This window comes from Colobus angolensis, unplaced genomic scaffold (assembly GCF_000951035.1).
Source record: "Colobus angolensis palliatus isolate OR3802 unplaced genomic scaffold, Cang.pa_1.0 Scaffold15, whole genome shotgun sequence".
Taxonomy (NCBI): domain Eukaryota; kingdom Metazoa; phylum Chordata; class Mammalia; order Primates; family Cercopithecidae; genus Colobus; species Colobus angolensis.
Window position 1 is genome coordinate 10,684,187 of NW_012114599.1, and position 13,208 is coordinate 10,697,394.

Consider the following 13,208-nt stretch of genomic DNA (forward strand, 5'->3'; position numbering starts at 1 on the left):
AATTCTCCTGCCTCAGCCTCCCAAGTAGCTGGGACTACAGGTGCACACCACCATGCCCAGCTAATTTTTGCATTTTTAGTAGAGACGTGGTTTCACCATGTTGGCCAAGATGATCTCGATCTCTTGACCTTGTGATCTACCCGCCTCGGCCTCCCAAAGTGCTGGGATTACAGACGTGAGCCACTGCACCCGGTCAATAAATACCCAATTTTAAAAATGAGTGCCTTCCTGGAAGAAGTTGCAAAAAAAAATTTTTTAAGGGCAAAATATCTCAATAAACGTTTCACCAAAGAAGATAAACAAATGGTTTAACATGCACATGAAAAGATGCTCAATATCCTTAGTCACTAGGGAAATGCAAAAGGAAACCACAAGGAGATACTGCTTCACAACCTAACTAGAATGGCTGTCACCCAAAACACAGGCTGGGTGCGGTTACTGCCTCAAGCCTATAAACCCAGCACTTTGGGAGGTTAAGGAGGGAGGGTCATTTGAGCCCAGAAGTTCAAAACCAGGCTGGGCAGCACAAACAGACCTCCTCTTTACTAAAAAAAAATTAAAAAATAAAAAAAATTAGCCTATGTGGTGGACTGCACCTGGAGGCGGGATTGCTTGAACCTAGGCGGTCAAGGCGGCAGTGACCTATGATTTTGCCATTGAACTCCAACCCCTGTGACAGAGCTAGACCCTGTATCAAAAATTAATTAAAAATAAAAAAGTCAGTAAAGTCTAAGTAATCACAATTTTATTTAAAAATATATGGGCTGGGTGCAGTGGCTCACGCCTGTAATCCCAGTACTTTGGGAGGTTGAGGCAGTCAGATCACTAGAGGTGAAGAGTTTGAGACCAGTCTGACCTACATGGAGAAACCCCATCTGTACTAAAAAAAATACAAAACTTAGCCGGGCGTGGTGGCGCATGCCTGTAATCCCAACTACTCGGGAGACTGAGGCAGGAGAATCGCTTGAACCCGGGAGGCGGAGGTTGTGGTGAGCCAAGATCGCACCATTGCACTCCAGCCTGGGCAACAAGAGCAAAACTCCATCTCAAGAATAAATAAAGACTACAGAAACAAAGAAAAAAGTATATACATTGATTACAATTACCTAAGAGACTTTAAAGGATTATAAAGTAATGTGCAAAAGCGAAAAACATATATGGGTATTGGAATAATTTTATTTTTGCTTGAAAACACACTTAAGGGGGGCCGGGTGTGGTGGCTCACGCCTGTAACCCCAGAACTTTGGGAGGCCGAGGTGGGTGGATCAGGAGTTTTAGACCACCCTAGCCAACTTGGTGAAACCCCATCTGTACTAAAAACACAAAAAATTAGCTGGGCATGGTGGTCCACGCCTGTACTCCCAGGTATTCAGGAGGCTGAGGCAGGAGGATCACTTGAACCTGGGAGGCAGAGATAGCAGTGAGCCGAGATCGTGCCACTGCACTCCAGCCTGGGTGACAGAGCGAGACATTGACTCTTAAAAAAAAAATGTGAAAGTTTTATCAATTCTCAGCAAATTAAAACAATTGATTGAATGTTTTAAATGTCACTTAAAAAAAAAAACAGTGCATGGAAAAATCAACTTCAGTATCTTTTGAAGAAAAAAGTGGATTTAGGAAATCAGATGAAAAGGGGATGGTGAGAAATCAGTGCAAAGATTGGAAACTTTGCTTCCAAGGAGACAAAAAATACACTGTGGAAGTTGAAACAGCCTTTTATTTTAAAAAGTATTCTTGATAATGTGTTCAAAGACTGCCCTGGCTATTGCCCAGAACTGGCAGTAAATGGAGCCAGCTTTGGGGAGGAATCTCCCTCTGGGGAATCTGGAATCACAGGTGCTGACAGCCCAAAGGAGGAACTGGAAACAGGTGAGTGAAACTCCTGGGGAGAGACTCTTAGCTGAGGAACTAGCTAGGGAAACTCCCTAAGCATGAAGGTTTCTATGGCAGATGAGGATCACTTACCCTTTCAAGCACTCAGGTTTTGTTTGCAGGCAAATTGTTTACACAATCAGGGGACTCAGTTGCCAGGAAACAGTCAATGTCCCCAGCTCATTAGTTTGATGGCAAATAAATCTACCAATATCAAGGCATCAGGCCTGGTCCCTGAGCCAAGATCAAGTCCAATTGATGCTGTGGATTATTTCCTACATGGTTTTTTTGTTTTTGTTTTTTGAGACAGAGTCTCGTTCTGTTGCCCAGGCTGGCGTGTGCACAATCTCGGCTCACTACAACCTCTGCCTCCCGGATTCAAGCGAGTGCCTCAGCCTCATGAGTAGCTGGGATTATAGATGCATACGACCACACCCAGCTAATTTTTTTTAGTAGAGACAGGGTTTCACCATGTTGCCTAGGCTCGTTGCAAATCCTGGCCTCAAGTGATTGGCCCGCCTTGGCCTCCTAAAGTGCTGGGATTACAGGCGTGAGCCACCACGCCCGGCTGGCTTCTTCCTTTTCAAAGGCCTCCCTCATCTTATCAGAATTATTTCCATGCTGACTTCAGTCTGTTCATATTCCCCTTCTATTTGCTTTCTGAAGACATCCCAGGGTTTGAACAGGAGAGTCTTAGTCACTAGGAGAAAGGCTATGTGTGCTAAATTTTGCTTTCAGGATCATGGAACTTTGAAGTCGCCAGGGAGGAACTTTCTGTTCCCCTAAAGTTTCTGAACTGCTTCTGCAAGTGTGGTCTGGGAATGGTAACATCATTATCTGGGAGTTTGTTGGAAATGCAAATTCCTGGGTCCCAACTAGAACTACTGAATCAGAATCTATTGGGAGGAGAGTCCAGCAATCTGTTTTGAAAAGCCCTGCAGCTGATTCTGATGCTTGCCAAAGTGCAGGAAGCATTGCGCTATACCAACTTGTTATTAGACAACTATGCAGGAAAATAGCTGTGTTATCAGACTGTATTCAAAGGCCCTGAAGCCTAAATATTTGCTGATTCTGATTATTTGCTAAAGTGCAAGAAGCACTGGGCTATACCATCTTGTTATTAGACAACTATGCAGGCAAATAGCTATGTTATCAGGGCCTGTATTCAAAGGCCCTGAAGCCTAAATATTTTTAAATATTTCTTACAGCTGGATGTGGTAGCTTACACCTATAATCCCAGCACTTTGGGAGGCCAAGGTGGAAGGATCACTTGAGCCCAGGAGTTGAAGACAAGCCTGGGCAACATATCAAGACCCTCTTTAAAAAAAAAAAAAAAAGCTGGGCACGGAGGCTCTCATGCCTGTAATCCCAGCACTTTGGGAGGCCAAGGTGGAAGGATCACTTGAGCCCAGGAGTTGAAGACAAGCCTGGGCAACATATCAAGACCCTCTTTAAAAAAAAAAAAAAAAGCTGGGCACGGAGGCTCTCATGCCTGTAATCCTAGCACTTTGGGAGGCCACGGCAGGCAGATCATGAGGTGAGGAATTCGAGACCAGCCTGGTCAACATGGTGAAACCCATCTCTACTGAAAATACGAACGTTAGCTGGGCATGGTGGTGAGTGCCTGATAATCCCAGCTACTGGGGAGGCTGAGGCAGGAGAATGGCTTGAACTCAGGAGGCAGAGGTTGCAGTGAGCCGAGATCATGCCACTGCACTCCAGCCTGAATGACAGAGCAAGACTGTCTCAAAAAAAAACACAAAAAACAGCGGGGCGTGGTGGCTCATACCTATAATCCCAGCACTTTGGGAGGCCGAGGCAGATGGATCACCTGAGGTCAGGAGTTTGAGACCAGCCTGACCACCATGGAGAAACCCCGTCTCTACTAAAAAAATACAAAATTAGTGGGGCGTGGTGGTGCATGCCTGTAATCCCAGCTACTCGGAAGGCTGAGGTAGGAGAATCACTTGAACCTGGGAGGCAGAGGTTGTGGCGAGCCAAGACTATACTCCAGCCTGGGGAACAAGAGTGAAACTCTGTCTCAAAAACCAAAACAAAAACTCCACAAAAAACCAGAAAACTGTAATTCAATAGGTAATGCTGTGTTCCGATTTTTTTTTTTTCGAGATGGAGTCTCGCTCTGTTGCCCAGGCTGGAATGCAGTGGCGTGATCTTGGCAAACCGCAACCTCCACCTCCCGGGTTCAAGTGATTCTCCTGCCTCAGCCTCTTGAGTAGCTGGGACTACAGGTGCGTGCCACGACACCTGGCTAATTTTTTGTATTTTTAGTAGAGATGGGGGTTTCACCATATTGGCTAGGCTGGTCTTGAACTTCTGACCTCATGATCCGCCTGCCTCAGCCTCCCAAAGTGCTGGGATTACAGGCGTGAGCCACCGCACCTGGCCTGTAACAGATACCTTTCTAATCCAGAACCTCCGTACAGAGTCCTGGCCTCTTACTGGCTTTCAAGGGGGTAGGGTTAAGTGTAAGTAAAGTATGCTTCCTGCATTCTCTTTCCTCAGTAAAGCTTGAACCAGAGAATGGAGACTATAAGGCAGAAAGCATTGTAAGTCTGAAGACTGGGTTGAACCTAGTAGGCAAAATAACTGGATTGAGTTCAGCAGCAAAATATCTTGTCACTTTAACCTTTTTTCTCAGAACTGTTATCAGGTAATGGTCACTTTAATGGCTTTGAAAGTCAGCTGGGCGGGGTGGCTCAGGCCTGTAATCCTAGCACTTTGGGAGGCCAAGGCGGGTGGATCACTTGAGGGCAGGAGTTCAAAACCAGCCTGACCAACATTGTGAAACCCTGTCTCTACTAAAAACACAAAAAAGTTAGCCAGGCGTGGTGGCATGCACCTGTAATTCCAGCTAATCAGGAGGCTGAGGCAGGAGAATCACGTGAACCCGGGAGATGGAGGTTGCAGTGAGCAGAGATCACGCCACTGCACTTCAGCCTGGGTGACAGAGCAAGACTCCACCTCAAAATAAATAAATAAATAAATAAATAAAAAAGGCTTTGAAAGGTAAGGCTTACATTTTATTAGTAGTCAAAACTTTCAAGTTTCAACCAAAAAAGGGCAGTCTTGATTCAAAAAAACTATTTCATCATGACACCAAAATAAAAGACAAATCTAAAAAAAAATAAAAAATTAAAAAATAAAAGACAAATCTTTTAAAAACAGACACATATAGTTAGTGAAGACTTAACAAGACCGTGATCTTACCATAATATTTTATATTGAATCTAACATGTTACATTTTTTTCCAAATGCTTTCCTTGCCTAACAAAAATGGGGTGTAACCCCATCACAAGAAAAGACCCATACAGCTGAAACCCCGTCTCTACTAACATACAAAAAATTAGCCGGGTGTGGTGGCAGGCGCCTGTAATCCCAGCTACTCAGAGGCTGAGGCAGGGGAATCGCTTGAACCTGGGAGGCAGAGGTTGCAGTGAGCCGAGATTGCGCCACTGCACTCCAGCCTGGCGACAGAGTGAGACTCCATCTCAAAAAAAAGAAAAAAGAAAAGACCCATACAATTCTGAAGTCCCTGTGCTAATTTTATTGCATGGGATGCTATCCTTGCCCTAGTTCATTAATTTCCCAAGGAAATTAGCACTTATAACCCGCTCCTTTGATTTTATCAAAACAAAGAATTATACACACACACACACACAGTCATGTAACTTTAAAGTCCTACAGATGATGAACTTAACATTCAAAACATTTTATGAGGGATAAAAAATAGTCTTTTTCTATCAGTATGTTCACATTTCCTGGCCTCTCATTGGGAAGCTGTAAGATGTCCTTCAATAAGATCCTGAACACGAGACAGAATAATCTCATTAGAGCTGCTGCAATTTTCTGGACCATATGGTGGGTCTATAGTCAGGACCCCAGCCACACAGAGAGTCCTTGGAGAATCTCCCTGTTCAGTGATGGGGATGTGGTTCTTCTCAAGCCATTTCTTTAGGCTGTTCTTTCTCTCTTCCAAATCCTCTGGGCTGTATGCTTTGCAGTCTCCAGACGTGAACAAATGCATCAGTTTCTCCCTCACTCTATGGTCCCCTTCATTCACAGTTTCAACAGTCTGCACAGCATGTCCCATAATTCCGGTCACAGACATGCTGCCATCTTCAAGGAAGTTCACAAGGACGATACTTTGGAGGAAAAGTAAGTTCAGAGGCATCATCAACCCAAGTAGGTCAGTAAAATAATAGATGACACTCTACTCTGAAATTAATCCTGTCACCAACGAATGCTTCCATTTATTCAACAAACATTCACTAAGGATTCTAAATATGTGAACTTTTTGCCCAGCCTACAGCCAATCATTGTGGGATACAATTAAAGGACTAAACAAGAGTTATGAAAGCCTTAAATGTGTATTAGAAAAGAAGGCAGGATAGCCAGGTGTGGTGGCTCACACCTGTAATCCCAGCACTTTGGGAGGCCAAGGCGGGTGGATCATGAGGTCCGGAGTTCAAGACCAGTCTCTGGCCAAGATGGTGAAACCCAATCTCTACTAAAAATACGAATAGTAGCCGGGCGTGATGGCAGGCACCTGTAATCCCAGCTACTTGGGACACTGAGGCAGAGAACTGCTTGAACCTGGGAGGCGGAGATTACAGTGAGCCGAGATCACGCCACTGCACTTCAGCCTGGGCAACAGAGCACAACTCCATCTGGTGGGGGTGGGGAAGAAGGCAGGGTAGACTTAACTTTTAGAGTTAAAAAAACAATAACTAGGCTGGGCACAGTGGCTCACACCTGTAATCCCAGCACTTTGGGAGGCCAAGGCGGGTGGATCATGAGGTCCGGAGTTCAAGACCAGTCTCTGGCCAAGATGGTGAAACCCAATCTCTACTAAAAATACGAATAGTAGCCGGGGGGCGTGATGGCAGGCACCTGTAATCCCAGCTACTTGGGACACTGAGGCAGAGAACTGCTTGAACCTGGGAGGCGGAGATTACAGTGAGCCGAGATCACGCCACTGCACTTCAGCCTGGGCAACAGAGCACAACTCCATCTGGTGGGGGTGGGGAGGAAGGCAGGGTAGACTTAACTTTTAGAGTTAAAAAAACAATAACTAGGCTGGGCACAGTGGCTCACACCTGTAATCCCAGCACTTTGGGAGGACAAGGCAGGCAGATCACCTGAGGTCAGGAGTTCAAGACCAGCCTGGCCAACATAGCGAAACCCCATCTCTACTAAAAATACAAAAAATTAGTGGGGCATGTTGGCACATGCGTGTAACCCCAGCTACTCGGGAGACTGAGGCACAAGAATCGCTTGAACCTGGGAGGCGGAAGTTGCAGTGAGCCAAGATCACACCACTGTACCACTCCAGCCTGAGCAACAGAATGAGACTTCATCCCCCCCGCAAAAAAAAAAAATATATATACACACACACATATATGTATGTGTGTATATATATGTGTGTGTGTGTGTGTGTGTGTATATATATATATGGTAAGAATAATTTGTATGCCCCATTTCTATGAAGTTGCCTGGTCTGATAAGGTAATCTATAGTCAGAACAGCATTTAGATTCAAAGGCAGTTAAGTTCTCATATGGAGGCCGGGTACAGTGACTCAGTCTGTAATGCCAGCACTCTGGGAGGCTAAGGCGGGGAGATCCTTGGAGCTCAGGAGTTTGAGACCAACCTGGGCAACACGGCAAAACCCTGTCTCTACAAAAAATACAAAAATTAGATGTGGTGGCGAGTGCCTGTAGTCCCAGCTACTCGGGAGGCTGAGACAGGAGAATTGATCGCCTGAACCTGCGAGACAGAGGTTACAGAAAGCCGAGATCTCGCCACTGCATTCCAGCCTGGGTGACAGTGAGAACCTGTCTCAAACAAACAAAAAATTCTTAGATGAAAATATTAATAATTAGCCTTTCATTTATCTGCTTTGTTTGTCTATAACATACAGGTAGCACAAAGGGGTGTCAAGATTTCAGGCAAGTAGGATGCATACTCACTTGGCAGAGACTGGGTCTGTAGTTAAAACCCATCCTTTATACTCATTCTTCTCACTGGCTGTCACTCGGACCTCTTTGTAAATGTAATCTTGCCATTCTAAGGGGCCTTTCTTCATCCATTCACTCATGATTGCCACCTGGCTAGATCTGAAACCACCACCAGTGTTGGTTAATATATGTTCCACCTAAGCAAATGTCTTATCCCTAATCTCCATCCTATCCTAGAGACAGAGAACATCTGTGATTTGCCTCAAGTTCGTAATAAGTTACTTAACACAATTAATTATTAATGCATGTACTGATAGGAACTGATACTATAGTTGGGGAAAAGAACACGTGTAAAGGCTGCTTGAGAATTTTTGTTTCTCAGGAAAAGGAAAATAGTTAATATGCACAATTCGGCCTAAAGCAGAGGGGACACCAATTTGCTGCGGGTGCAGTCTGAGGAAATTCACCCGGCACAGATCTACTCCGGTGCACAACCACATTCCAAATCGCTTTAACTCTGGCCTGCAGATGATGCTCAAACCCTTCAACTCTGCTTTTCCTTCCATCGACCAAAGTACTTCGTCCCACTCCTCAACTGAAGCAGAGAACTCTCCTGATATCCACCCACGCGCTCTCTGGCTCTGTGTCTCCGCTGGATCCCGCCATCGACAGGCACCCCCGATTTATGACAACTGTCCTTAAAATTTGTTTGAAGGATGCACAAACGAGGGGGCAGCGGCCACAGCTCTAGAGCTTAGATTTCTGGTCCTGTCCTGCAGCCACACGATACCTAAGGCTGTATTCAAAACCAAGTGGTACTTAACGTTTAATCCTGACAAACGAGAAAAATACCGGTTAAAAAACTCCTTGCAACACTGGGTCCTCAGCAACCACGCTTTGAGGAAGGACCGTTGAGAGGAGCCCGCCTGAGACCAGCGTGCTTTGCGCCGATCGTCACTTCCTTCCCCCAGAATCCTCTGTTTTGTAGTCCTACTTGGAGGTCTGGGAGTCGCGGGCCCTCGAGTGCAGGAGGCGGACAGGGGGTAAGATTCTTCTCTAATAATAATAATAAGCCGCCATCTCCTCTAGGGCTATCCCTCTCCATTGCCACGACGGACATTTCAAATAATCTCTTTTTTTTCTTTAAAGAGGAAAAAGCGGCCGGAAGCGGTGGCTCACGCCTGTAATCCCAGCACGTTGGGATACCAAGGCGGGCGGATCAGGAGTTTGAGACGGGTCAGGAGTTCGAGACCGGTCATGAGTTCGAGACCAGCCTGGCCAACATGGTGAAACCCCCGTCTCTACTAAAAATACGAAAAATTAGCCGGGCCTAGTGACGGACGCCTGTAATCCCAGCTACTCAGGAGGCTGAGACAGGAGAATCCCTTGAACCCGTGAGGCGGAGGTTGCAGTGAGCCGAGACCGCACCATTGCACTCCAACCTAGGCAACAAGAGCGAAACTTCGTCTCAAAAAAATTAAAAATAAAAATAAATAAAGAAGAAAAAACTCGTGCCAGGTCCTCAATGGTAGTAGACTTGGAAATGCACTTTTGCCTTAGAATCAAAGCACATGAACCCTCAGGGTAAATCGTAAAGCTCTAGGAATGTGAGGTGAACGTGCCGTGGAGAAGAGCGATAGAGCTGCTACAGGAAAGGGGTCCTGATCTAGACCCCGAGAGAGTTGTTGGATCTCGCGCAAGAAAGAATTCAGAGCGAGTCCGCAGTGCAAAGCAAAAGCAAGTTTATTAAGAAAGTAAAGTGGCGAAAGAACAGCTGCTCTGTAGACAGAGTAGGATGTTCCCGAAAGTAAGAGGAACATGTCCACCCTAGATACAATAGTCCTATATATGAGGAGATGCGCTCTACTTCAAGGGTTTATGATAAAGGATTAATTTTCTTAATTACTGTATTTTGCAAGCATCAATATTGCTATCTTTAAAGCAAAATTAGGAATGCCTTTGTTCTCCAGATATTGGGATATCTGGACCCTCTCAAGTCTGGATCTGTTTAGTAAACTTTTTTTTTTTTTTTTAAACAGAGTCTCACACTGTCACCCAGGTGGAGTGCACTGGTGCGATCGAGGCTCACTGAGAACCTCCACCTCCCGGGTTCAAGCGATTCTCGTGCCTTAGCCTCCCCAGTGGCTAGGATTACAGGCATTGGCCACCACATCTGGCTAATTTTTGTATTTTTAGTAGAGACGGGGTTTTGCAATGTTGGCCAGACTGGTCTCAAACTCCCAACCTCAAGTGATCCACCCGCCTCAGCTTCCCAAAGTGCTGAGGTTACAGGTGTGAGCCACCGTGCCCGGCGGCAAACGTTATTAATTTGTTCCCTTCACTGTAAACATCTAGAGGCTGAGAATGCCTAATTTTCTGAGAATGCAGCCCAGCAAGTCCCAGCCTCATTTCCCTAGCCCTCACTCAAAATGGAGTCACTCTGGTTCCAACGTCTCTGACACGGCCCAGGTATTTCTTGTTTGCTTGGCTTGTATAGGGCAATTAAAATGCCTGCTCCTTTGGGATGTGCACTCAGTACAATCTTGAGAAAGGTGCAGAAGCTAGCTGGAAAGAAATGAACCAAACCGGGTTGAATTTCATCTAGCAGATCACTCTCTATAAACCCCTCCAGTGGAAAAGTGCAAAAGACTTGCTTCTGCTACAGATTTCTGGTCACGCACTTAACTGGCTTCTGGCATGATCCAGAATCTTTTTTAGGACTAAAAAATGGTACAAAGTGCTAAACGCTGAATTCCTGGAAATGTAAAAACCAAGAGAGATTTACAGAAACCAAATGAAAAGACTATTAAAGGTGTAGAAAATATGAAAAATTAATCAGCTTTTCCCTTACTCCTTGACATTTAAGTTCCATGTAATCTTCAAAGTATATTTTCTTATTGTCATCATTTCGATAATCTTTCCCATAGCTTTTATTCATTACATGATTGGCTGATTATATATATATTTTTTATTTTATTTTATTTTATTTTTTTGAGAAGGAGTCTCGCTCTGTCGCCCAGGCTGGAGTGCAGTGGCCGGATCTCAGCTCACTGCAAGCTCCACCTCCCGGGTTTATGCCATTCTCCTGCCTCAGCCTCCCGAGTGGCTGGGACTACAGGCGCCCGCCACCTTACCCGGCTAGTTTTTTGTATTTTTTAGTAGAGACGGGGTTTCACCGTGTTAGCCAGGATGGTCTCCATCTCCTGACCTCGTGATCCGCCCAAAGTGCTGGGATTACAGGCTTGAGCCACCGCGCCCGGCCGGCTGATTATATTAATGTAGTTTTAGTGGATTGTTAGATTTTGCTGGTTAACGCCCTCTGTAAATCTACAAAGAGCTCATATAAGTGCCAATTGTTATAGTGTGAAGGAAAACACTTGAACTCGTAAAAATTCAGTCCAAAAGAGTTACAACCAACATGTGACAAACTTCATTTTCTTTTTTTTTTTCTTTTTTTCAAGACAGAGTCTCCCTCTATCGCCAGGCTGGAGTGCATTGGCATGATCTCAGTTCACTGCAACCTCCACCTCCCAGGTTCAAGCAATTCTCCTGCCTCAGCCTCCTGAGTAGCTGGGACTACAGATGCCCACTACTACGCCCAGCTAATTTTTGTATTTTTTAGTAGACACGAGATTTCACCATGTTGGCCAGGATGATCTCGATCTCTTGACCTTGTGATCCGCCTGCCTCGGCATCCCAAAGTGCTGGGATTACAGGCATGAGCCACTGTGCCCTGCCAACAAACTGTTCATTTTCATTTAGCTGTACTCTATACTCCAGCATGCAAGACTTTGGCCTGTGTGTGTGTGCGTGTGTGTGTGTATTCTACAAATAGAAACTAGTGTCAAGGTAAACGTCAGTTACTCCCCATTCTTTTTTGTGTTTTGTTTTTGGTTTTGAGACAGGGTCTCATTCTTTCTCCCAGGGTGAAGTGCAGTGCAAGGGTCATGATTCACTGCAGACTGCACTTCCTGGGCTCAAGTGATCCTCCTGTCTCAGCTTCCAGAGTAACAGGGACTACAAGCATGTGCCACCATGCCCTCCCTGCTGATGTTTGTTTGTTTGTTTTAATTTTTGGTAGAGACAAGGTCTTGCCATGTTGCCCAGGATGGTTTCTAACTCCTGAGCTCAAGTGATCCACTTGCCTCAGCCTCACAAAGTGCTGGGATTACAGGCATGAGTCACCCTGCTTGGCCAGTTACTCTTTTTAAGGTTATGAGACTGGGGCAATTTCCCTACCTTTTTGCCCCTTTAGCCTTGTAAGTAAAATTCTCAGGAACTGCTGATGCAAATCACTGACTTCTAAGAGACTGGAGCCCAGCCCACTTCCTAACACAAGTTCTCAGAATGGCCCTCTCCTGTAGCTGGTTGTCACTGAGTTCAAATGGGGCTACCTCCTTTCCTAGGTCAGCCCTTACCCTTGGTCCCCCTAGAGCCTTTCACTCCATTTGGTGTCCCTCCCTTCACATTCTCTGCTTTTCTACTTCTCCTCCATCTCCTTCCAAAGGTTTGCCAGCCTCACCCTCAAACCCACAAACACACACATACCTTTCTCTGCCAAATCCAAAATGACTTATTTTATTTATTTATTATTATTATGATTTTATACAGTCTTACTCTGTCATGCAGGCTGGAGCGTAGCAGTGCCACTCGACTCATTGCAGCCTCGATCTCCCAGGATCAAGCAATCCTCCTGCCTTGGCCTCCCAAGTAGTTGGGACTACAGGAACGCTCCACCATGCCTGGGTAATTTTTTCTGGAGACGGGGTCTCACTGTGTTGCTACACTGGTCTTGAACTGCTGGGTTCAAGCAATCTGCCCGCCTTGGCCTCCCAAAGTACTAGGATTACAGGGGTGAGACACAGCACCCGGTCACTTCTTTAACTAACTTCTGTTTGTTAGAACTTGTGCCAGCCACTATTCTAATTACTTTCAAACATTCACTCATTTGGTGAATGAGTACACAGGCTATAGACAATGGGGAAATTTTGATATATGGAGTGGCATGATTCAATTAGTATATTAGAAAGGATTAGAATCAGTAAATAAGCTACAGAGAATCGGGAAATGTTGATTTATGGGATGATGATATGATTAAATTAGTATATTAGAAAGGATGCTGAGAAATTGGATATGGGGAAAATAGTGAAGTATAGAGCAGCTACACCATGAGACATTATATAAAATATACTTTCCTGCTTAGAATAATAGTATTATGGGCCGGGCGCGGTGGCTCAAGCCTGTAATCCCAGCACTTTGGGAGGCCGAGACGGGCGGATCACGAGATCAGGAGATCGAGACCATCCTGGCTAATACGGTGAAACCCCGTCTCTACTAAAAATACAAAAAACTAGCCGGG

General features: G+C 45.3%; 1 protein-coding gene across 1 annotated transcript; it reads right to left on the bottom strand.

Moving 5' to 3' along the window:
- Positions 1-5,589: 5,589 nt before the first annotated feature.
- GEMIN6 (gem (nuclear organelle) associated protein 6) lies at positions 5,590-8,792 on the bottom strand. The gene is made up of 3 exons (XM_011935941.1): positions 8,702-8,792; positions 7,862-8,008; positions 5,590-6,035 (listed from the first exon to the last, which is right to left on the bottom strand). The coding sequence occupies exons 2-3, from the start codon at positions 7,987-7,989 to the stop codon at positions 5,660-5,662; spliced, it is 504 nt and encodes a 167-aa protein (XP_011791331.1). The 5' UTR covers positions 7,990-8,008; positions 8,702-8,792; the 3' UTR covers positions 5,590-5,659.
- Positions 8,793-13,208: the final 4,416 nt, after the last annotated feature.

Excerpts from the sequence above, each read along its gene's own strand:
- GEMIN6 (XM_011935941.1), bottom strand. The coding sequence starts at position 7,989 with ATGAGTGAATGGATGAAGAAAGGCCCCTTAGAATGGCAAGATTACATT. Across the intron at positions 6,036-7,861 it reads ACAGACCCAGTCTCTGCCAA|TATCGTCCTTGTGAACTTCC; the intron begins GTGAGTATGCAT and ends TTTCCTCCAAAG.